The sequence below is a fragment of the Schistocerca gregaria genome, chromosome X (genome assembly GCF_023897955.1).
Source record: "Schistocerca gregaria isolate iqSchGreg1 chromosome X, iqSchGreg1.2, whole genome shotgun sequence".
Taxonomy (NCBI): Eukaryota; Metazoa; Arthropoda; class Insecta; order Orthoptera; family Acrididae; genus Schistocerca; species Schistocerca gregaria.
The window spans coordinates 426464524-426491758 of record NC_064931.1 but is presented as its reverse complement, the minus strand read 5'-3'; the positions used below and the strand labels follow the sequence as shown (position 1 = coordinate 426491758).

The 27235-nt window shown below is 41.5% G+C and overlaps 1 protein-coding gene across 1 annotated transcript in view; it reads right to left on the bottom strand.

Annotated features, from left to right (window-relative positions):
• The window catches only part of LOC126299577 (Down syndrome cell adhesion molecule-like protein Dscam2), a 212234-nt gene that overhangs the window by 22900 nt on the left and 162099 nt on the right, over positions 1–27235 (bottom strand). The window contains exons 11-12 of the mRNA XM_049991586.1: positions 21907–22080; positions 19554–19819 (exon numbers count right to left, since the gene is read on the bottom strand). Coding sequence (XP_049847543.1) covers positions 19554–19819; positions 21907–22080 — 440 coding nt within the window. The remainder of the gene's footprint in view (positions 1–19553; positions 19820–21906; positions 22081–27235) is intronic.

The following is a 27235-nucleotide window of genomic DNA, read 5'->3' as shown; positions in this document are numbered from 1 at the left end:
TGAGAGGTCCTAACATATTGAGTCCTACCATTTGAAACAGTTTTTCAGCTTCTGGTAATCTCTGTAACTGTATTTTTGATGACTTAAATCACCTTTAAGTGCACATGGGATGCACTATTTGACATACTGTTCTACGTCAGTACACCATGTTTTCCATGAAAACCTTTCTGGAGCTCACTTATCAGTTGTCCTCCAACCCTAGACCTGACAATACATGGTCATATACCTGTTGTAAGACTTTGGTTCTGAGGATTGCAGGAACCAGGATGTGTCGACCACATTTTGTGATTCTGCATAGTAAGCTCTCATGTATACTATATGAACAAAAGTATCCAGACACCCCCACAAACATACGTTTCTCATATTAGGTGCCTTGTGCTACCACCTACTGCCAGGTACTCCATATCAGTGACCTCAGTAGTCCTTAGACATATTGAGAGAGCAGATTGGGGTGCTCCACGGAACTCACGGACTTTGAACGTGTTCAGGTGGCTGGGTGTCACTTGTGTCATTTGTCTGTATGTGAGATTTCCACACACCCAAACATCCTTGGGTCCACTGTTTCTGATGTGATAGTGAAGTGGAAATGTGAAGGAACATGTACAGCACAAAAGCGTACAGGCCAACCTCGTCTGTTGACTGACAGAGACCGCCAACAGCTGAAGGGGGTCATAATGTGTAATAGGCAGACATCTATCCAGACCATCACACAGGAATTCCAAACTGCATCAGGATCCACTTCAAGCACTATGACAGTTAGGTGGGAGGTGAGAAAACTTGGATTTCATAGTCGAGTTGCTGCTCATAAGCCACACATCATGCCGGTAAATGCCAAACGACGTCTCGCTTGGTGTAATGAGCATAAACATTGGATGGTTGAACAGTGGGAAAATGTTGTGTGGAGTGATGAATAATGGTACACAATGTGGCAATCTGATGGCAGCGTGTGGGTATGGCGAATACCTGGTGAACGTCATCTGACAGTGTGTGTAGTGCCAACAGTAAAATTCAATAAAATATGAATTCCTTCTCAAAATCAGGCAATAGCAACATGGAATCTGAGGTCAGTATTTCCTACAATTTCTCAAATGTTTCCTAACGTTCTGCTGTCCATTGAAACTTAACTCCCTTCTGGAGTAACTAAGTTAATGGCTGTGTCATTTCAGCAAATCCCTTTACAAACTGACTGTAATAGTTACGCAAGTCAAGAAATAACTGCAACTGTTATGTTATCTGTGGTTTTACAAAATCATGCATGGCTGACATGAGACAACAATCCACCCTCACTCCCTCCTGACTGATAATATGCCTTGGGTAATGAACTTTTGCTTGAGCAAAATGATTCTTCACTATAGTTACATTTCTTGAAAAATTATTATATCATCAAGATACACAATACATATCTTTGGTTTCAGCCCACAAAGTACTTAGTCTAGCAAGCACTGGAACATAGAAGGAGCATTTTTTAATCCAAATGTCATCCTGCAGTATTGATAATTACATGAGGATGCTGTGAACGCTGTTTTAGGCCTGTCTGATAGAAATGGTTATCAACAACTTGAAAGATGTCTGCAGCTCATGGTCTAGTGGCTAGCATTGCTATCTCTGGATCATGGGGTCCCGGGTTTGATTCCCGGCCAGGTTGGGGAGTTTCTTCACCCAGGGACTGGCTGTTTGTGTTGTCCTCATCATTTCATCCTCATCATCATCATTCATGACATTGGCTAGATTGGCCCGTGTAAAAAAATGGACTCTGTAAAAAAAATGAGACTTTGTACGGGCACTGGTGACTGCGCAGTTGAGTGCCCCACAAACCAAACATCATCATCTCAACTTGAAATACTTCTAAGAGCCATTGTCAGAAAATTCTTACATTGTCCCAAATTGTTTAATCCAGGATTGGATACACACCTGTTATAGTGTGTGTGTGTGTGTGTGTGTGTGTGTGTGTGTGTGTGTGTGTGTGTGTGTGTGTGTTTTAGGTAACAGTTGTCACAACACATTTTACACTTCTTGGTTCCATGACCTTTTTGGTACAATGACAGTATCACCATGTTTGATAATGCCCTCAGTTAGCTGTTGGTCTATAAATTCATCTATCAGCAACTGTAATTGTTTTGGTGTACTAAATGGCTTCCTGTAGACTGGTGTGTTATCACCTGTTGGAATGCGAAGTTGTGTTATGGGTGTTGCTGGTAATGGCCATCTGAGTTAAACATGTCTGAGTATTCGAGTAACAATGTTTCCATGGCTTCTTATTCACTGTTTTTCAAGTAATGAACTTTAGTGTAGTGCAGATGCAATGATGGTTTGCTTGAGGCTGAATCATCTGTTGATCTATTGATATCCTCATTGAGAATCTCTAAAGTAGCTACTATTATGTCCATCCCAAAATTATCCAGGCTTACCATTTTCCATTTATGTTGCTTATGCACACTATGCTCCTGCATATAAAATATAAATCAAAGTCTTTCATCTAATGCTTCATTGTTTGACAATGCCTCAACCACACATAGTACTCATTTTAGTATGTTGACATTCATGGTTACCCAGTACTTTGTTGTGTGAAACAATCTTTAATGCACTTGTTCACAGTTCAATTGGTGAAATTTTAACAGTCAATGTACCTTCTGACATTGAAACATTTTCAGCCGATACATCCATTGGAAATGAATTAATAATAAGTTCAACTGTATGCTTCCAAACATTAACTTTGGCACAATGCCTAGCCAGGAAGTCAAGCCCAGGAATCATGAAATATCCCTGTCCCACAGTTGGCAACACTTCCATGTGCTCACAAAACTCTTTGTTCCTATCTTAAAGCTTGCCTCTGTTGTCCCCAGTGATCTGCTCCACGTTATCAGTAACCTGTAGTGCTTAAGTCTCCTCCTGTCCACGCGATCCAGACTAACGACCAATACATACACACCAGTGTCTACTAGGAATATATGTTCCCTGTCCTGTACTAAGCCTATCAAAGCACAGTCCATCTCTGCACATGTTTTTGCAGTATTATGGTCTACTAGGTATGTTTATTGATGCTCTAAACATTCCCATTTATATGTAATGCCTGCTTCTGATTACTTTGTTTAACCTGTTTCTTGCTTCTACATTCATGTGCCTTGTGACCAAAGCATTCACAGCTATAATATTGTGGCTGGTGGCACTGCACCTTCAGATGTCCTTTCTTCTCACACCGACAACAATATTTTTCAGGAGCAAAGATTCATTGATCATTGTGTACTTGTGTAGCAAAGTTGATTTCCTGCAAGTGCATGGCAAAGCAAATGCTGCAGCAAAATCATTCAGACTGTTTACACAGACTAAATGTTAAAATTCTGTAGGAATCCCCCATAGAAAGATGTCTTCAGTCCTATTTACCAATCTGCTTCTGGATTTTGTGATGACTTATACATCTATGCATTAATTTTTTGAATTCTATCAGAAAAGGCATTGACAGTTTCACTGGCTTTCTCTACTAATCCACTCAGCTTCTCTCTAAAACACTGGCATTTGGTGTTTGCAGTATCTATGCCATAAATCCTCTGATAATTACTCAAATGTGCCAGGTTTGCTAAGTGTCTTATGATGCATCACTTATATTTTAGTCACCTGTTAAATATCTAATGGCCGTCTACAAAGTAGTTACACCTGAACAATTATTCATTACAGCTGTAGCTGAAACATCATTTATGTGTGCTGTCACATCCTCAGTTGTTTGTCTTCAGAAGGGTTTTCTATGTTAGCTGCTGTAGTGGCAGCTTCTGTCACTGAATGTAACAGCACACCAAATGCAGCGGGAAGAGGTAGAAGGCACTGTATTAAGACTTGTCTGATCTTTCCAAGTGATTTACTGTTTCCAACTACAGTGCCCCCATTCCTCTAGATCTGCATCACTGGGCCCCGCAATGCTGAGGACACCACTTCACTGTCTGTGAAACACTTTGGCAAGGAATGGCTGTCTCAGCAACCTGTGCACACACTGCTGTGAGTCAGCCTTGTACAGCAGCGGAGTTGTGTCGTTGTCAGGATGCCGGAAGTTGACTCAGCGGTCTATGACCCTGCCGACTCAGTGCCGCTCGGTGTGAACTGAAGGTGGCCAGCTGCGTGCTTCTCGCTGGCATGCCTAAGATTGCGGCAAAAACAAGCGCCCTTGATCCAGAGTCTGAATCTGCTGCCCTCCCCTCAGGATGCCTCCGGCATGTGTTGGAAGCCAGAACAACTGCCCGCAGTAGCAAGCCATGAAGTGGCCCACCACTGGCTGGCTATCGACCCCACGTTGGCCTCAGAGGGTCAAACCAGCGACTCGCTGAGGATTTGAGTGCTGGTGCCCCATCTGCTGCTGCGTGTAGCTGGTGGTGTGGCATGCCCCACCATATAGGAGAGCTGCCACACTTGAAAGAATCTTGTTTATATTTGGCTGTGTGCCTCTGTTTGGCCATACGTGCTGCTTCATGTCACATACTCGTAACATGCTAGGTTGGCGAATAGGCCCATTCTGCCTGTGATTTGTGCCATGCAAAACTGGTACGTATTCACTTTTGGCAATTTGACGGCCCTGTGGCCTCTGTTCTACTTCGCAACTGTTGGTATGCGTAACTCACTGCAATCCAGCCCGCACCTGGCTGTAACTTGCGCTCAGTATATTGCACTAAACTAACTTTCCCTATCATAAACGGTGGTGCTGCTACATTATTCCCCTCTTCGGAAAGATCCAGTCCCCGGATTGACCCTTAACTAGCTCTTAACTTGTTCAGGCATGGCATATTTCCTTACTATTAGAAAACTTAAATCTGGTCTAGTGCTGTCCACAGCAGGCTGTATTCAAAAATACATACTACATATGAAAATACAATACCTAATTACTCTATGCAAACCCAATGATACATGACACGAAAAAAAAAAAAAAAAAACTATAAATAATCTCCAGAATGAGATTTTTCACTCTGCAGTGGAGTGTGCGCTGATATGAAACTTCCTGGCAGATTAAAACTGTGTGCCCGACCAAGACTCAAACTCGGGACCTTTGCCTTTCGTGGGCAAGTGCTCTACCATCTGAACTACCAAAACACGACTCATGCCCGGTACTCACAGCTTTACTTCTGTCAGTAGTAAAGCTGTGAGTACCGGGCGTGAGTCATGCTTCGGTAGCTCAGATGGTAGAGCACTTGCCCGCGAAAGGCAAAGGTCCCGAGTTCGAGTCTCCGTCGGGCACACAGTTTTAATCTGCCAGGAAGTTTTATAAATACTCTACTACTTTCTGGGTCACAAATCATATGGTACTTCATGCTGTACTCTACCTTCCTGGTTTTCTCTGTGCTTAGCACCTCTCTTCAATATCTCTTTATTCCTCTTCCCTTCCTGTGTCATCCTGGAATCACATTTGGGCAACCCATAAATGGCTGTAACTGCCCAATGTGTGCTATCGTTGTTCTAGTTGGCAGCTGAAGCTTAACTTGCAACAATTTGGTATGGCCCTTGATACCTCGTAAGGAAATTCTTTGTTTTCCCTTTTTGCATATAGATGCTAGACAGCACTACCCATTGCCCCACTCTATACTGCGATAAACTTCCTTTCTGGTTTACTGTGTCTTCCTGCCTTTCCAAAGCCTTTGTATTCGCCTTTTGTACCTGTTTCCAAACATCTCAAAATGGCCTTGTGAACTGATGTACAGACTTACCAGTGCTTCCTTTCTGTAGCCTCACCAAATCAAAAGGTGATGGCATTTTTTGACCGTACTCTACCTCATATGGAGACAAACCGGTATTTGTATGGACTTTTGCATTGTACATGCATACAATATGCTTCAAATACTCGTCCCACTGATGGTGATGAGAGTCCACATAAAAACTCAGCATCTTCTCGATTGTTCTGTGTACCCGTTTTGTCATTTTGTTGGTCTGTGGATGCAATGTGCTCATCATCAACTCCTTTACGTTCAACAATTTACACAGTTCCTTTATTAAATCCAACATGAAGTTGGTCCCTTTGTCAGTAGTTATTGTCTCCAGTACACCAAACTTCAAAATCCAGTTGTTTACTAACACTTGCGGAGCCATTGCTGCCTGTTGATTTGGCATAGCCAACATCTCCACATACCTCAAAAAATAGTCTATTATCATCAGAACAAATCTGTTACACAGTGGTGTTCACCTGAAATGTCCTAAGACATTGATCCCCAGCATAGATAATGGACATGTCGCTTCCGGCAATCATTGTAGCTGTATCTGTTTCTGGCTCAAATCTACTCTCTGCGCACATGGTGTACAATTCTTGACATACTGATCCACATCTGTTTTCCTACCTTTCCACCAATACCTTTCTGCCACTCTCCTATTGATCGCTCAACACCATCCATGACCAGATAACACGTGATCATGTGCTTCCTTTAAAACCTCATCCCTCAACGTCACTGGCACTACTACCCTTGGCCCTAACTTCATTTCCCTGCACAGAAGACCATCATATACATTAAATTGTAGCTGTGTCTGATACAATTTACAATCATTGTCTGTGTCCCGTAATTCTTGCCATACTGCTAGGTCATGACCTATGACTTCTACTTTCGCCACCTTCCTACTTAGTGCATCCGCATTACCATGCTTCTTCCCAGGCTTGTGCACCACCTCGTAGTCAAATTCACTGAGCCTTACAGCCCATCTAGAGAATCTAGTGGACGGATCCTTCAACTCTAACAACCACTTCATTGCAGTATGATCTATCACTACTCGAAATCTTCTCCCATATAAATAACATTTGCTACGAAAACTCCTTTCCTCACATTCGCATCTACAGCAGTAAAATTATCCACGTTCACAGGAACTACTTGCCTGTCATTCCCCTTCTGTATCCGTACAACACTGCATTTCACAAAACAACCCAATGGGCCCAAAACTTCATTATCCTCCAACAGTCCAATAACACATACTGTACCCACAGGTAGATTTGACTCCACACTTACGCAAAGCAACTTCCTGGTGCCACTAGACACACACTCATGTGAATTAAGCCCTACTACTAATGTATGTGGTTCAATTTGTTTATTCATTACATTGAATGCCCCTCGCAACAGCTCTGCATTGACAACAGTTTCCCCTTGTTGAAAAAATATTCCACCAAGTTCCACAGTTTGTTGTCCAAGGTCAATTTTGGCATGATGTTGATGCGAGAAATCTACTCCTAGGACAATCTCGTAGCCCTTGCTTACCCATTGTACTACCTCAATGCATGCATTAAATCAGACTTCCTCTATTTGAAAGTCAACTCTCACTGACCCCAAAGGCGTGACTCCACGCAACCTATAACGTGGTGGGTCTAGCTTCCTTCATTCCATTATATTTTTAGTAGCCACTGACACTTGTGTCCTACAACATCTTAAACTTTTTGTTCCTATGGATCCTATCACTGAACATTCCACCTCTGCATACATTTTCGTAACATTGAAATTAAACAGGTGCTCCCTTAGGTGGATCTTGGCCCCCCTCTGCCATGTAACGCTTGTCCACCTCTCCTATCTCCACTTCTCCACCCTCCCTGCTGCGGATTTACACCCCTTCCTTTATTCCTCAGTGACTGGGTACATTGCCCCTGCACATGTTCTGTATGACCACACTTATAACATTTCACATCCGCTGTCAACACTGTTTGCCTCTCACATACCCCTGTTGCCACATCTATTTCCTCACATTGAATTTCCAGCTGAATGGCTGAATACAAATCTTTGAGAGTCTGTTCACGCACTTCCCACGACATATGTGCCAGTAACCCTCTCAAAAATACATAAAGTGCCCATTGCTCGGCCTCCTGCAACAGAATACTATTCGCTTCATCACTATGACCCAACTCGTAAGTATACTCATTAATTTCCCTTATCCTGTCTGCAAATTAATCCATCATCTCCCTCTGTCTCTTTAACATTGTACTTAACCTCTCTCTAAAGAAACAAGCACTATTCTGGTTTTTTTTTTTTTTTTACCTTTGTAAAAGCCCTTCCTTTAATTGCTTAAACTGTCCTGCCTTCTTTAAGGTCTCAGAACACCTTACATAGGGTTTTGCTTCACCTGTTAATCTAATCTTGGTTATCTGTAACAACTGCTCATCAGACCAACAATTCATCACTGCTGAAGTGTCGAAGTCCTCCACAAACAAATGCACAACCCCAGATGCCTTGCCAGAAAATGGAATAATCAAACTCAAGGAAGCTGGATCAATCTCCTGCACCCTAGGCAACAACGACTGATCAGATGCGGTTTCCCACTCGCTACTAGATGTTAATTCATTTCTCAACTGCATATTGTCTGGTGTCAATTGTGCTACTTTTTTCAACAAAATCTGTACTGGTTCTGGTTCTGACACACCTCACATTCCTGACTCTGCCATTGTGTTGCTTTTGTTGCCAGGTAGTCCCGAAACAAAATATTTAAGTACAAGAATAACCCAACTCCTTACACCTCAGTATCATCATACTCAGTAACATCATAATCAAGCCAATACAGAAGTAATTAAATGCCATGAAAAAAAATCTTACTGCCCCAAACACACTAACACTTATTCTGACAAAAAATAATAATATGCCTATACAAAACATCTGAAATGCCCTGGCAAGAAAACGTCCAATACTAAAAAATAATAATAATAATAATAAATAAAATAAAATAATGATAATAATGATAATAATAATAATAATAATAAACAGGTCAAAACTCACGACATTTTGTGAGTGTAATGTGGATGGTGGGCTCAAACATCGTACTGGACAGACAACATCCACTGTTCTGACATCAAATGTAGTGGAAACTTCTGTAACAGCAACACCAAATGTAGTGGGAAAAGGTAGAAGGCACCATATTAAGACTCATCTGAGCTTTCCAAGTGATTTATTGTTTCCAACTACAGTGCCCCCATTCCTCTCTCATGATCATTTCATCCCCATCTGGCATGCAGGTCACCCAAATTGGCATAGAATGTAATAAGACCTACACCAAGGCAGCTGGACATGCCTCGTAATGACAACAAACGCTAATTTCCAGTGGGTCCCACAATGCTAAAGACACCACTTCACTGTCTGCAAAATGGCTTGGTGCAGAATGGCTGCCTCAGCGACCCGTGCACAGTCGGCTGTGAGTTGGCCTTTTATGGCAGCGGAGTTACGTCGTCATCAGGATGCCAGCAGTTGACTCAGTGGTCTGTGACCCTGCTATCTCAGTGCTGCTCAGTGTGAACCGCAGGTGGCCAGCTGCATACTACTCGCCGGCGTGCCTAAGATCGTGGTGACAACAAGTGCCCACGATCTGGAGTCCAAATCTGTGGCCCTCGCCTTGGGATGCGTTTGACATATGTTGGAAGCCAGGACGACTGCCCACAGTAGCAAGCCATGGAGTGGCCCGCTGCTGGCTGGCTATGGCCCCGCGTCGGCCTCAAAGGGTCGAACCAGTGACCCGCCATTGACTGGAGTGCTGGTGCTCCATCTGCTGCTGTGTGTAGCTGGTGGTGTGACATGCCTCGCCATCCAGGAGAGCTTCCACACTTGAAAGAATCTTGTTAAAAACCTGCACCTATTTATACCTGGCTGTGGGCTTCTGTTTTGCCATATGCACTGCTTTGTGTCATGTACTCATAACATGCTAGGTTGCCCAGTGGGCCCCTTCTGCCTGTGATTTGACTCAGTGGTCTGTGACCCTGCTATCTCAGTGCCGCTCAGTGTGAGCCGCAGGCGGCCAGCTGCATACTACTCGCCGGCATGCCTAAGATCATGGTGACAACAAGTGCCCACGATCTGGAGTCCAAATCTGTGGCCCTCGCCTTGGGATGCCTTTGACATATGTTGGAAGCCAGGACGACTGCCCACAGTAGCGAGCCATGGAGTGGCCCGCTGCTGGCTGGCTACGGCCCCGCATCGGCCTCAAAGGGTCGAACCAGTGACCCGCCATTGACTGGAGTGCTGGTGCTCCATCTGCTGCTGTGTGTAGCTGGTGATGTGACATGCCTTGCCATCCAGGAGAGCTTCCACACTTGAAAGAATCTCGTTAAAAACCTGCACCTATTTATACGTGGCTGTGCGCTTCTGTTTTGCCATATGCACTGCTTTGTGTCATGTACTCATAACATGCTAGGTTGCCCAGTGGGCCCCTTCTGCCTGTGATTTGCGCCATGCAAAACTGCTATGTATACTCTTTCGGCAATTTGATGTCCCTGTGGCCTCTGTTCTACTTCGTCACTGTTGGTATGAGCAACTCACTGCAATCCGGCCTGCACCAGGCTGTAACTTGTACTCAGAATATTGCACAAAACATTTTTCCCTATAGTAAATTGTGGTGCCACTACACAGCTGAAAATGTACAGATGAATAGTGTACACTCACTACTGCCTTAACCATATCTGAACCCAGCTGTAACTATTGCATAGCTTGCAAAGCTTTTAGGTGCTTACGTAACTTGTCATTACACAACTTCTGCTCAGCACCATCCTCTACCAATGTTGATATGTGCACCATCAGAGCAGCTACAGTATTACTCATATTAGCTGATTGTATTTCTAGCACATTTGTGTAATTTATTACTTCCTTCACAATCACAAGTCTAACATAAAGGAAACACAAAATCTTTTAAAAGAAACAGAAGAATGCCACAGACATAGATACCCAGAATTCACGTACGTAGTCTTAACAATTCCTTATGCCTGATCACTGCCCAGCAACTCACTACAGTTGTGTAGTGCATAATAAGTGGTGCAAGTTACTGATACTATTCCAATACATGGGCTATTATGACCAGTTAAATTACAGCTCTCACTTTTTAACAGGTACCAAATAAGTTTCCCTACATTTTCCTCTAAATTGTGACAGATCTACAGGTTCTTCAGCATTCACAAAAGTCACTTTCCACTCTGCATGCCAATCTCTATGTCAACTCTGCCAGTATAAAACAACATAATAGAAAGGGCAGTAGAAAATGCTGTTGCAACTCACCACATTGTGGTCATAGACATGTGGACGCCATTTGAGATGTCAGATAGTTATTGCTGATGCTGTGACATCCTCACCTGTTTCATCAATCACTCCTAGACATCAGTGTCATACCAATGTCACCAAAGATCGCTTCTGGCACCAAATTACATGGGGGGTGGTGGTGGTTGTGGTGGTGCACAGAGTCACCGCTACATTGTCAGGATCTGTTGAGCATCTTTCAGCACTAATAAAACATTACTAACCAGTTAACATTTATTGATTCCAATTTACAGGTCAGTGTCATCTCATCAGCCTAAGCAGACGCCACATGCTGGTGATGGTGGCACTCTAACTCACTCCTGTTGTCGGCTTGGGCTGGCTGGTTACCAAGGCTATTATTCCATAAGTTCAGATTAAGTCTTGAGGAAGCAAATCCATAGTGAGAGAGTATGCCCCACACTGTTAGATCATCAACCTGCCAATGTAAGATGACTATGATCCATGATGACCCACAGGGATGTACCACACTGTGACAAATCGTGTAGTCAGCTGATCCTGATACCAATGGACAGGGAGGCCCTTGGCCACTGAAGCGCCTGCAGCGATGATTAGAAAAAGAAGCACTAGATGGCCCACTCACCCAGCAATGATGACAATGTTAGCACGATCAGCACCACAATAGGTACTAGTGTTGGAAGTGCATCAGTCCCCCCTCCAGCAACATGGTAGATGGTGACCAGTTCTAAGCTCCATGAGTGGCAGATCATGGTTACTCAGATATTGTCATCTCGGGAATGGCAAGCAGTATGTTCATGAGAAGTGCTGGAAAAACTAATACAGGGATGTCACAACACCATAATAATCACTGAATTGAGTGCTCTGGTACAAACAGTATTGATCCTAATGGCCAGCTGAATTCAGAGCTAGGGAACCACAGTATTTATGGAGATGAGCTGGAGATACTGGCATGAGGCACTGTTGATAATGACTGAATGTGGCTCACTTCTTTACTAGTGGTCAGTAGTCCTTGTTCTGCTGTGTTTGCTTAACAATTTGTTACAGTCTCTTAACTCCACTGTCAAGTCTCTGAAATTTGTTATTGCATCTGGGGTAATACTTGTTGCTTCATGTAACAAGAGCTAACAAATATACCTCCATCCCTTTCTCTCTCTTGGTTGACAATATGCTAAATTTGTAACTTTTGCTTGGCAATTGGTGCTGATGTAGCAGAGTGTGCTCATGTACAGACCAACTTACAGGGTTGATTGTTTCTTTCTGCTGCACAGATATGTCATCTCCTCTGCCAGGTGTCACCTGTCACTGTGCTAGCATGAACTTAATAAGAATTTAATTTATTCCCCTATTCTACTCTGTGGCATAAAAGTGATAATGGGTGTTTCGGACAGTTTGATTGAGCTGGGGTTAGGTTCCATTATGTACTGTATATTGGAGATGAGAATGTTCTTATTTTGAAAATTGAAAGAAAAAGAAATTGACATTAAAAGCAGTCATCCTCCAGATCTGAGCCATATTTTATTCTAAATGCAATTATTTGTTACCGTCCCTAGGAAGCAGAGTTTGTAGCACCTGAAACTTTAAACCAGCCATATATATTCTAACCCAGACACAGGTCATGCTACTTTCTTCAGTGGGTATATAAATGTCTTTCTCTAATAAAGTGACTACACAAAACATTGGCTTCACTTAGTGTTTAAGGGAAACGAAAAACTTTGCAAAAATTTAGAGTATGCATTATGGGCAGTGTCCAGTAGACCAGCATTAATAACAGTCAAGCCTAACCTACCCTCCATAGAGAAATATCTGAGAAGAACAGATGAGTCCACAGCAGCAACACAACTGAAAGTAGATAGAGAATCATCAGGAAAGCATAGGAAGCAGCCACAGAATCAAACAAACCAAACAGGACTGCTTCTTCATTGACCCCCCCCCCCCCCCTCTAAGCAGAAGTGCTTTCTGCACAGAAACCTCTTGTTGAAGAGGCACCATCAAGAGCAGTAACAGAAACACTACCATGAAAAAAAAAAAAAAAAGAAAGGAAGGCGAAAGTGCAGCTTTTTGTAATTACTGCAGCAACATTGCCAGCAGCAGTGACTCCAACAGCTCCATCAACGAGTTCAACAGTTTCACTACCAGTAGAATTGCCAGCAACAGCAGTGGAAACAGCAGCAATACCATCACCATCAATGGAGAAGTACTAGCAACAGCAGTGGCACCAAGAACACCAGCCACAGTAAGTGTCAACTTAAGGCCAAGATGTCCTGAAACGAAAAAGGATTTTTTCTCTCCCATCCCCCAAAAAAGATCAAATGTGACAATATTACTTAAGGTACAGTCTCACAACAATGCTATTGATAAATCTAGACATTCAATTGTAATTAATAAAACAATGACAGAATCTTCTCACAGAAATGTATGGACTAGTATAAATCATTAGTCTGTCACAAAAATCTATCTTCGTAATGTGCAGGAACTTAAGAATAAGCTAAATGAGTTAGAACTGTTAACAATATCAATAGTGAACTATCAGACACTCAAGTACTGTGTATTACTGAACACCGTATGAGGTCTCTCAAAACAGAATCAGTTGTATTAGTACATTTTAGGCTAGTGCATCCCTTTTCAAGAAAAAACTTCAGAGGTGAATGAAGCTGCATATTTGTAAAAGACACTGTTTCAGCTGCTCCAATACATATTCAATTCCTACTCTATTGAAAAACACATGAAATTGTCTGGCATTGAAACCAAAGATACTGATGATCATGTAATATCAGTTTATAAATCTCCCTTGGGCAACTTGCACTTCTTTTATAGAAATTTCACACCAGCATTAGAAAAAGTGATGAAAAGAAAACTATCAATGGTCATAATTTATGATGACTTTAATATCAATTTCCTCACTGAAGGCAATGATCAGTCTGACTTTAAAAACTTTATGAAATGTTACAACCTTAATATGAAGGGTACATCCCAAACTGGGGTAACTAGCCAAAATGTAAGCACTTTTGACCAAATGGTTAGCAACAAGGATTGTTCTGTTAGATTATAAATTTGGGATTTTTTGATCATAATGAACTGATTTTACAGACAGTCTTTCTTAAATATAAACATCAACTCAAAAAAATGACTATACAGTGTATAAGTTTCTGTCAAAGCAATGTACTCAAATTTCTGTCCCATATGAGAAAAAACTGGGAGACTGTATACCACTCTCAAACAGTAGATGGAAAATTTTAAACTTTTCCAAACATTGAAGGTATTTTTGTTCTGTCATTGCAACTATGCAAATGCATGATTTTTTTCAGCAGATGTGTTTGACTTTATTGAGGTAAAGCATCATCAGTGTCTGTAACTATGTTTTTACATTTTGATTTGATTTTAGATAAAAAAACAGTTTGTTAATAATATGTGGATTTGTATTTAAATCCAATCACTAAAATCAAATCAAAATGTAAAAACTTAATTGCAGACCACTCACTGATGATGCTTAACCTCAATAAAGCGAAACGCGCCTGGTGAAAAAAATCATTCATTTTTGTAGTTGCAGTGACAGAACAAAAGTACTCTCAAGAATTGTAAAGCAACTACAGACACTATGATCACACAAATGAAGAATTTTCTAAACATTTTCTGCTGCTATTTCAACTATCAATTCCTTTTAAAAACAAAAACCGTATGTAACAATGGAGCATCCTCCAACTGGATCACAGCAGGTATTATGCGGACACTATGTCATGGCAGTTTTAGGTGGGGAGTGTTTTGAACTGTATACCAGTAAAGGCCAGGCCTGAACTACCACTACCAACTGCAGCAAACAATGCTTTGTGTACTCCATTTTTCTTTCTGTTGTGGATTGCTTCTTCTTCTTCTTCTTCTTCTTCTTCTTCCTTTTTTTAAATGCGACCCTCACCAAAACAAAAGGAATCTGTGATCCCTATGACCGTTCTGTCAGTTTTGCTTTCGTGGAAGCACAGAATGCGGACATAGAGTGGCAGCCCTCCAAGTGTGAGGGCCTCTTCTCTCAGGCAGTCTAAGTTCTCATTTGTTTATGGTCATGGCTGACTGCCATGATATACTGTATGCATAATATCATAACATCAGCAAAGAGTAAGAGTGAGCTGTTCTCCCTCAGGGAGACTAAACTTTTGCACCAGTAAACAATTTACAAAAAAACTTTACTGCATACAAAAGAATATTTATAAATGTGAGTGCTGCTAAAAAACTACAAAATGACATCCTTCTGAAGTCTTCATACAACAAAAGCAAATACCCAGGGCAAATAATCAACACAAAAACAGATAGAAATAGGAAGAATGTAAGTAACATTAAACTTAAAGTAAATTCAACTTTAATTACTGACCAAGAGGAAGTAGCTCAGGAATTTAATTCATACTTTATTGAAACTATAGTAACACAAACAGAGCATCTAAAAAGCAGTGGCCTCCCTCAATCAGTCCTCAGTACCTCCATTAAAGACAATTTTTCATCACCTACAAGGGGAGCAGAGATAGCAAAATTAATCAGTAGTAAAATAAACAAAAGAAATCATCAGCAGTAGAAGACATTATCCCCTGCTTCGTTCTCCATAGATGTAGTAAAATTATTAGTAAGCCACTGTCTCACATAATAAGTGCTTCATTTTTTGATACAATATTTCCAAGAAAACTTAAAATGGCAAAAATCATACCCATACATAAAAAGGTATCCAAAGAAGATCCTAGCAACTACTGTCCAGTTGCAGTGCTTTCACTATTCAGTGAAATATTTGAGTATGAAGTGGCTGCCAGACTTAACTCATTTCCCAGAAAAAATAACATTCTTTCCTCTGCTTAGTATGGTTTTCAAGAAAATAAAACAACTACTGATGCAATATATGAATTCCTTGATTCTACCCTACACCTGGTTGCCAAGAAATTTCCAGCTTTTGGAATTTTTCTTGACCTTGACATGGTGAACCACAACATAATTTTGCAAAAGTTGGGTTGGTATCGGATAAGGAAAACTGTCTGTGGCTGAATTAGTAGCTTATTAAAGACTAAGCCCAGTATTTTCATATAATTAAAGTAAATCAAATTTACCAATGAGGCAAAATTCTTAGGGATCCACATCAAGGACACACATACATGCAAAAACCAGCAAAGTCTGTTATATGCTTCACTCAGTGAGGGATGAGCTAAATACCAGCACATTGACTTGTATGTATCTTTTCCATTCAGTATTAAATTATGGAATCATTTTTTTGGTCATAGTACCAACTCAGTGAATTTATTTAAAAAAAAAGATCTGTTTGAACAATCCTACACAAGCATCAAAGACAAACCTGTAAACCACTCTTTAAAAACTAAACACACTGCCTGTCTCTAGTCAATACATTTCCTAATGATCTCCTTTATTAAACAAAACATCAGTAGACTGGAGTGGAACCTGGATTATCACCACCATGACAAGGCTGAAGAGATTGTTGAGGTTTGTTCCCCATTCAACTAAACTCTACAGTAATGGAAATCAAACTGTATAACCATCTTCTGGAAAGAATAGGAACTATTCAAGAGCGAACGAAACTTAAGAAAAACTTGAAGAGCACTGTTAATAAATCATTGCTTCTACAGTATACAATACTTCATTCAGTGTGATCTATAAACCAATGTGATGTATACTAAGTGAACCAGAGGTATGTGTATATATGTTCCCTATTATGTTGTGCACAATGAATGATTGGGTAGGAATACATATGTAATATGTCTGCTGTGTGATGTATACTATGTTTAACAATGTTGTATGTATATGTGTTTTTCATCATCTGCATGACATGTCCCATATTGTGTTGTAAACTTCTGTACACTGAATGATTTAATGGATCAATAAAGATACAATACAAAAAATGTAAAATTCTGCATCATTCTTGACCACCCAACATGTCATCCTCTGCCAAAGGCATGACTGCATGCGGTACAGATGGGCCAGTTGTTAGTACACTCCTCTCCTGATTGTTGTTGGGTTTCTACTACTTACCAGTCAAGTAATCCTTGGTTAGCCTCATGAGGCTGAGTACATCCTGTACCATCCCCTGATCAAGCCTGGCCCCCTGTATGGCAGTCAGTCATGCTGACCACTCAGGTACTGAGGTGGATTCATTTCTTCAGTCATCCACGTATAAATTTTGCAACAAAATGAGCTCTATCAGGATTTAGCAAATCGTTAGCATATTTGTGCTACATTTTCATCTGACATCTCCAAACAGCAAATGATTATATATTTAAGCTTTTGCATTTACAAATGGAACCATCTACCAAAACTGGATTGCTGATCAGTTTTATGTAATGTATAGGATCTTTATTTAATTAGTGACTAAGCTCACATTACACTTAAATGATAATCTCATTTTTTTGTAAACTAAACCAAACTTAAGTATTTCTGTTGTAGAGGTGCCATAACAATGGTACTATGTAACAAAGATAAACAAATGGCAGGTAATCCTGTAAGTAGTGTAACAAAATGATGGAATGTATTACATGTAATGAGGTCTTTTCGTGAAGTACACATATTTGCCTACTATAAAGAAGTGAAATTTCTTTCTTTTTGAAACACACTATAAATCATGTACATACTTACTTACATAAAAATTGTAATGGTCAGTCCAGCACCTCAAGCATCACTCTGTATTTCAAGAACATCCATAAAGAGCTGGTGCAGTAAACTTTTGCCATAAAAAGCCCAACAGAAATCAAAATATATCTCAAAGAAACTGGCCACATAATAATTTTGAAATGAATTGGTGAAAATAAATGTAGATATTTTTAATACTGTAACATATCTCATTAGGAAGTTTTATTCCGCGGGGAATAAAAATAAAATAAAGTTCAAACTTTCTGTTGTGTTGTGTTGCCTACCACTTGCTTCAACAATATGATATGTTAAGGGAGTGTTACATAATATCCCATCATCCAGCAATAGTAATGTATAAAGACATCACAAAAGGAAGAGTTTGAAATTAGATTTCATTTATAGTCTGAGTAATTCGACACATTACAGTTATAATCTTGTAGGAGAAAATTAAATTATTATGCACCTAGAGAAGACATAATTTTAGATGGAAACTGAGAGAGAATGGGAATGGTGTATACAATGATTATGGAAGACAAATGAGACTGTGATCATTGATTTGAATAATATGAGAGAGAATAAAAGCACAGGGTGACAATTATTGAACTAGATGAAATAAAATTATCATAAAATTTGAATAATATGATAGACAATAAAAGTACAGGGTAACACTTATTGAACTAGATGAAATACAATTATCATAACTTCTGAACAGTATGCATTAGGATGTTCAAACTGCATGCTTGGCTGCGGGGCATGATAGGAAGTATGATGCACTTTGTTGTTTGGTTTAGGGATGAAGCACACTTTGATTTGGAAGGGTTTGTGAATAAGCAAAACTGGTGCATTTAGGGGACTGAGAATCCACATTTTGTGATCAAGAAGTCTCTTCACTCTCAATGGGTGACTGTGATGTGGAGTGTCCAGTCATGGAATAATCGGAGCGATATTCCTTGATGGCACAGTGACTACCAAATGGTATGTGGTTTTGGAAGATGATTTCATCCCCATTATCCAAAGTGACCCTGATTTTGACAAGATGTGGTTCTTGCAAGATGAAACTAGACCCTATCAAAGCAGGAGAATGTTTGATGTCCTGGAGGAGCACTTTGGGGACTGCATTCAGCTCTGGGGTACCCAGAGGCCACTGGCATGGGCCTCGATTATCCACCATATTCTCTGGATCTGAACTCATGCAACTCCTTTTTGTGGGGCTATATTAAAGACAAGGTGTACAGCAATAACCCCAAAACCATTGTTGAGGTGAAAACAGCCATTTAGAAGGTCATTGACAGCATCGATGTTAACGACGCTTCAGGGGCTCATGCAGAATTTTACTATTTGTCTGTGCCACATCATTGCCAATGATGGCAGGCAATCAAACATGTCATAACCTAAATACGAATATCTGTAGTGACATTTACATGTTGAATAAAGTGTGTGCAGTTTGTAACTAATTTAGGTTTTTTTCATATAGTTCAATAATTGTCACCATGTAAGTCAACTGATACTTTTGTTGTTTTCCATTATTTTGCTCCCTGACTTTTTTTCCACAATAACACACAATTTTTATCATTGACTCTAGATATCCTTCTTTTCATTAAAGAAAAACTTCAAGTTAATACAAACACTAGTCACTTTATGGTCTGCAAATGAGTACACATGCATTGTCACATGTTTTTAAAAAAAGAAAGGAGAGATTCCACTCATTAAATTTTGTTCTGTTAATGAAGTGTGACTGTCAACTGAATATAATTTAAAATTGCCTTTGTTTAGTCAACAGTAACTTGATCTGATCTAAGTCTGACAGTTTAAAATACAAGTAAATTACTGTAATTGTGTTGGTATTGAGCATATACACCTTATACCATGGTTTAATGCCCATATCACAAAACCTGCCAAGGATATATTGATTATATTATGCAGCTAGTTACATAACAGATTTATATCAAATAAACATATTACTGTCTTAAATAGTAAATGTACCTTGCTTATGTGTTGTTTGTGACTGATGTCCTGTGTCTCTGATTCCACTTCACCATCAGAGCAGTTAGGGCCACCAGAAACTGGCACTTGGAAAGTTGCATATGGACTTATGTTTTGTCTGTGACCAAGAGTCATGCACATAGGATTTGGCAGATATGTTGGTTCTGGGATGTTTGAGGAGTCCTTACCACTATCGCTGTTAACATATGTATTCTGTGCCACTCTTTTGTCTGCAATGGCTAACTGTCCTGTATCTTGAGGTTTCTCTGCAAATACAGAAAAATAAAAATCCAAGATTTATTCATTAATTGAAATTCTGAATGCTGAACAAAAGTTTTTATAGATTTTACTTTGAAAAACAACAGAAAATGAAAACTAGGATCTGCATGTTATTAGAACCTAACATGTTAACATATTCAGCTCAAATTAACTATTCCCAAATAAATAAAGAAGCTTTAGCCATCTTCGTTCACTCTCATAAGTTCCATTGCTACCTCTACAGAGTCCTAACAAACTGATTGTGAACCGTAAGTTGCTTCTGATAATTTTAGGTTAGAAAAATATATTCTGGAATGTATAGAATAATGACTGAAGAACTGGACATTGCTATTGAGTAACTATCACTGTAGCATTAATTTTGTATGTTGTTCAACACATAAAGGATACACCAACAATGGACTGAACACCATGGTCCATCACAACATTACAACAGATGGCTGGTCCTATAGTTTCCATGTGTGGCATCTGAGCCTCAAGAATATGTTTCCATTCATTATCTTCTAAAACTCCAACAAAAATAGTGTTATACTTGCCATAGAAAGTTATCACAAGCGAGAGACGTTGACACTGAGTCCCAGCTCAAGGTTTCCATATTCACCTTCTTACACATGCTGAATGGTATTTGTCATCTACCCCACAGCTCCATCCCATGGCTCTTCACAAGTACCATAACATAATGAATTATCCTGACTTTCAAGTCACCTCAAGAAATGAACTGCAGTGTGGTACTCAAGACTTTGTTTGGCAGCACTGTCCACAAAACCCCCATCAACAAGATGACCCCAGCCCAAATAATACATGGGCCACAATCTATAAATGGCAGTCCACTTTCTTTCCCTAGTGGAGCAGCAACTACTTATTCAAGTGTATAATTTATGTGCACCTTCTGTGAATGTTATATCACCTCTTCTTTTGAAGGTGAGCTACAACCAGGATCTAGAGACTTAACAGTGGCAGCTGCAGCAGGACAGTGATAATACTGCCCGGCAGTCCTCAAAGTACCTGCAGCTCTTTCCAAACATATCCAACATCCTTAGAGCAGGGGGAACTCATATACCTGCCCACAGTTGTTACTGAGGGATTGCCAGTTGGGGAAGTTAACTATGTCACATACTACAAATTTCCAGCACATATTACTTCTAAGTGCAGTTATAAGGAAGCACTCACTAGGATAGAGGAAGTTCACACTAATTTACACATCTCACTTCTCTAGCAACAAATGTTTGCATATTTATTGCTAGTGGAAATCATTATTCAAGGACATAGCCCACACAGCCAGTAGCTGGTCCTTACTTAAAAACCAAAGGTGTATGTGACATCTTTGCTTTTAAATCAAATACTGAATTGAAAGCTGTTGCATCTACTGTGTTATTTTGTACTGCTGTCTTTGTTTTATTTGCAATCTCTGAAAAAATATAGTTTAGACAAAACTTCAGTTATTATGGAATCACAACAACTGACAAACCACTTAGGCAGAATTATAAATTCATTATCAGTTTCAAGAAAGCCAGAACATGTTATAGATATTGACTAGTAGCAAGTATCCCCAGAACCATTTGTTGTGAAATTTCAAAAGCATTTTGTCAGGTACTGCAGAATTAATGTGAGTTGCACCCCATCTCCCACCCATATTGTCTTGGATTCTGGGTACACTCTTGACATGAGGTTTTTACTGAAGAACAGCTAGATTAATCTGTTTGTGTAACACCTCATTTCATTAATTCATTCTCCACCAGCAAGCCGTAACTGATTCCTTTCTTTATCCTTACCTAAACAAGCAGCTACTTTGGATTTATTAAATTTTGTAACAAAAATAAAGTTTTTGTATTATCTGATATTCTAAAGCTTTGTTTCTGATTTGATTTGTAATTTATTGTTGTTATTTCAGTAAAGTCATGTTTTAAATTGATCTTGCCAGATCATAGTTGTAAGGTCAGATAATTTACTACATAGATTAAAATTATATAAATCAAAGAAACTATCAATATTTTAATATTCATGACCATATTTGATAGAAACAAAGAATAAAAGATTAAAAAGACTCTCCAAAATATCAAATGTAAAAAATTGTTACCTCTGTATTTGTTACATGATATCATATTGTGTCTTCTCAAACAGAAAAACAAAACAGAAGTTGCAATAACAGCAAGTGTTAGACCAATGATAATAGCTGCTACTGTTCCTGCATCATTATAAAATGGTTTTCTTCCAGATCCAGAAGGTGCTCTTAATTCTGGAGCAACTGTAGCTGAAAGCATATTAAACAAAAAGCATCAGAATGAAGACATTAATAATCACAGTGCTTAGCTAGGCCTGATACTATTTGAGGTAGTACACCTTTGCTTTTGTGAAGCCTGAGAACCAGTTCACCCAGTGAATGATAGGGGTAATACAGTCTAATGTGAAATCTGGACATTGGTCCATCATACACACACTATTCATTCACAATAATGAATATCACATGAAATGCTACTAACTGCATAAAACCATCAGGGATCAAGCTTTCCATCCGTCCGAGTTTGTTGTCTGATGCTATCATACTAAGCCACAGTCCCACATATACGACAATGTACATGTCACACAGTATATGTCTAAAACTAAGGAATGTTAGGAGAACATAGAAATCTGAAGATCTCTCCACCCTGAACTAAAGAATTTAATGTTGTTAGAGAGAATAGAGAATAAAAAAGGCAACAAACATAGTTAAATAATTCAATATTATATCATATAATAGAGAATGGAAATGGCAGCAAAATAAAAGAGGAAATATCTATCTGCATAAAAAAGTGAGTGAAGTAATATGAGTGTATGCTGAAAAGTAATGCCTCTGAATTTTTGAATGAAAAATCTTAAAACATTTTTAGCATTCTACATCTTTATTCATCACGTTTATGTATTTGCAGTACTCTGCCTCTAGAGGATTCCAAATAGTAGCACGTAACATTGTGGTGTGTAATGTAAGTCTGTTGGTGCATGAGAAATGTAATCAAGTGTCAAATTTGAAGAGTTCATCCACACATGAAGCATTATCTCCTTCAACTTGAAAATGCCACATCACACATGAGTGCTGTGACATCTGCAACATCCCTACACCTCGGGTTCATCATAATTAATTATGCTCCCTTCAGTTCTGACTTGGCCCATCCATTCTTCATCTGTTTCTACAACTTAAATTACACCATCAAGGACTTCACTTTGATGGCAATGAAGTAGTGCAAGCACAGCTGAGGCTGTGGTTCCATCAGCAAAGTCAGACACTCTCAAGTGACAGTATTGTGGCGGCCCGCTACACAGCCGTGCAAACGCTAGAACTACTATCGCAGCTGACACAGCATTTACAGTGCGTGTGCGCAGATTTACCATTAGCCAAAAGCACGACAACAGGGAGGCGCACACCGGACTTACGAAACAAAGCGAGAACCAGTGCAAGCCATTATTGGAACGCACTGGACACATCACATCAAGAGCTGTCCTGCCTAGCCGCGAAGCACGTGAGTTGAGTGATCACATACTACCCACAAGTACACACGCAGAAGACGTCCTGTCCATTTATGCAGCCGCTTTCACCTTGCCCATGAAAACCACCACACTCCATAAATAGTGCCAGGAGCCGGCCATACAGAGACTTGCCCATGAGCACATGCCTATGCAACGTCTTGTGGAGTGTACACCCTCTGGATCACGCACTGCTCCACCTCAAGCTGTCAACCATGGTTACGCAGCCAGCAATGCACTATATCACACTCGAGTAAACACATCTCAATCCTTGTAATAAATGTGATTGCCTATCACCGGCATTTAATTTGTATTCAGTCGCCTTGGCCTCATCTGAGCAGAGTGTGTGGGCGTGACTAAAGGGTTGGCTCATCGCACAAATAATCATAAGCAGAATTTTGAGCAATCCGGCTACACTGATGACCCCGACATGATGTGTAGATCAATTCGTGAAGACAAATTTTCTTTTTACCACTCGCCATGCCACAAACCGCTTATCTATGCTTACGACCTCGCACAGTGCCAATTTTGTTTGTAAAACACAGTCGTGTGTGAACCTGAACTAAACACTGATTTTTGTGTTAAAATTTTGTGTGGATTTGTCTAGTATCATGTAAGATGGCAACCGCAGAGGAACTGGAAAGGACAGTCCAGGACATGCTAAGGCACAACCAGGCACTGGAGGCTGAGCTACGGGCACGAACAGCCCATGAGAAGTTAGCCTCCAAAAATTCACGCATGCATGCCGTCACAAGCACAGGACGCATATTAGTTAGGCTGCCACCATTCTGGTCACGTGATCCATTCCTGTGGCTTAGTCAGGTGGAGGCAGTGTTCTATAGCTACAACATGATGTGCAAGTTTGCGAAATTCAGCCACGTCGTAAGCCAGAATGTCGCTGTCAAAGTGTGAGACATTATCACTACCCCACCAACACAATCCTCACATAAGCAGCTGAAGGATGGACTAATCCGCCATATTTCAGCATCGCAGGAGCAACAGGTGCATCAGCTGTTGCAGCATCAAGAATGTGACCACAGGAGGGCCCTCGCAATTCCTGCGCCATCTCCGGGGCCTGTCATAGCCTGATATGGTCCTGGATTTGCTATTACACCATCTGGGTGTGCAGCCTGCCAACACAAGTACAAGCAGTGATTGTGGCCCAACTTCAGATGGAGTTGGACAGTGTAGTGGACCTGGCCGACAGAATCCTCGATGTGCTCGCAATGGTGCCAAACACCGCTGCCTCTGCCACCTGTACCGCGATAGAACCAGCACCAATGCTCAGCCCACGTCGAAACACTGCCCTGGCCATGCCGCAATGGATTCTGAGCTCCACACTGAAGTCTGCAACTTGGCTGCCCAGGTGGCATCACTAACCAACTAACCATACCGGTTGAGCACTTGGTGTGTTCACTGCCAGAGCACAGCAGGAACCACAGCAACAGCCATTCCGGCTTCAGACGATGCAACCCAAACTGCACTAGTCAGCCTGGCGGTATGTCACTGACGTCCGAATTAATGCCCGATGCTTACTCTTGGTACCTCGCCCGCTTTGGCAATGCCACGACAAACTGCTGGCCACTGTGCTTGCGCCCAAACATCAACCGCAGCCAGAATTTGTCGTGTCCAGCTGTGGTGCCATATCGAGGAGTCTCTACATAGCAGAGCGGGATGACAATGTCAGCTACCTAGCAAACATGGACTCTGACCTCTTTATATACCCACGATCTATGCTCAGGGATAAAGAGTATGGCACACACTACCAAGAATTGAACTTCAGGCTGCGCCGCATACTCGCGTGGACATTTACTGTGACAGACGTCATTGAGCCAACCCTGGGTGTGGACTTTCTAGCTCACTTCAATTTGCTAACTGACACAGCAAACGCCCCGCTTATTGACTCTGTGACTGGGTTGAAGATAGAAGGACAGCGGTGACATGCTGCCTTCTTCAATGTGAAACCAGTGCAGTGCCCTGGACCCTATGCCCACATACTAGACCAATTTCTGGAACTAACTCGACCACCTGGCGCACCAAAAGAAGTCAAACATTCCACAGTACACCACATATTAACCACAATCAGTCCACCAACCTCAAGCCGACCACGTTGCCTTGCCCCCGATCGGCTCACCATAGCTTAGTCCGAATTTGAGACTATGCTGCAACAAGGCATCATCTGCCCATCAAGCAGTCCCTGGTCTTCCGCCTTGCATCTCGCTCGAAAAAAGGACATTTCTTGGCGACTACCATGAGCTAAATGGGCGAATGGTGCCAGATCGCTACCCGGTACCACACCTGTAAGACTTCAGCCATGCTCTGGTGGGGTCGGTACTATACAGCAAGATTGACTGTGCAAAGCCATTCATACAGATCCCTGTGGCACCTCAGGACCTTCCAAAAATGGCAATAGGGACACCCTTAGGATTATTTGAGAGCCTCTTAACGACTTTCGGATTCCGAAATGCGCCCCAGACTTGGCAGCGTTTCCGACAGTGTGCTACGAGGCCTACCATGGTGCTTTGTGTACCTCGAAGACATCCTTTGTTTTCAAGGTCACCCGAGCTCCACGCCAACACCTGACAACCATTTTACAGCGTCTCAGCGAAGCCAGAATTGTCATCAATCCGGCAAAGTGCGTGTTTGGAGTCACTGAGATAGAATTCCTCGGACATCTCGACAACCCCAGCAGCTTCAAACCACTTCCCAAAAAGGTATGAGCGATCGTGGAGATGCCTCGTCCACAGAAGTACAAGGAATTACGTCGTTACTTGGGAGTGCTGAATATTTTCCGATGTCACATACTGAACGCCAAGGCCATCTAGGAACCTCTGACTGCACCTCTACAAGGCCCGACAGCAGAAGAGAAAACTCCTGTTCCTTGGACGGACGCACTGGAAAAAATTTTCAACTATTCGAAACGCGCCCTGACAGAAGCGATGCTACTTGCACAACCAGTGCATGACAGAGAGCTAGCCGTCGTAGTAGACGCCAGCCAGTCAGCTATAGGCGCGGTATTGCAACAACGCGTTGGCGACAGCTGGCAGCCACTCGCCTTCTTCTCCAGGAAGCTCTCGGAATAACAACGCCTTTGAAGCGCTTATGACCATGAGCTACTAGCGATATTCGAGGCTGTGAAACACTTCTGTCCGTCTGTCGAAGCTTATATTCACGGATCATAACCTATCACGCACGTGTTCGTGAAAAATCACAATAAGTGTTCACCACGCCAGTTCCGGCAGCTGGAGTACATCTCGCAGTTCTCTACAGACATCCGCCACATCTCTGGCATTGACAACATCATGGCCAACTGCCTATCTCACGTATGTGCCGTTATCCCTCCCCCTGTGAACTTTGAGGACGTTGCCGATGTACAGGAGAGTGACGACGAACGAAATAGCTCCGCCACGACGCCTACAATTCGAACTTCTGCCTGTGCCCGGCTCCGATTGCAAGATCTGGTGTGACACTTCAACAGGCACGCAGCGGCCATTTCTCCCCGAGAAATTCTCGCGCAGCACCTACGACCATGTGCACCGACTCTCGCACCCCAGTGTCAACAGCACTACGCCGCTCGTTGCCGCATGTTTCGTCTGGCCAGGGATGTGGAAAGACTGCCTTCAGTGGGCACATGCCTGCATTGCATGCCAGCGCGCCAAGGTCGGCAGACACACCCACGCGCCCGTTGGCTCGTTCCCCGATGCAATAAGGCGCTTTGCACACGTTCACGTGGACATCGTGGGTCCTTTTCCCTCGTCCCATGGCAAGGACTACCTGCTGACCATGGTAGACCGTTTTACACACTGACCAGACGTGACACTGATTGCAGAAATCATCGGCTTCATTGAAACTTGAGTGGCCCAATTTGGTTTCCCCAGTCACATGACCACTGACTGCGGCCACCAGTT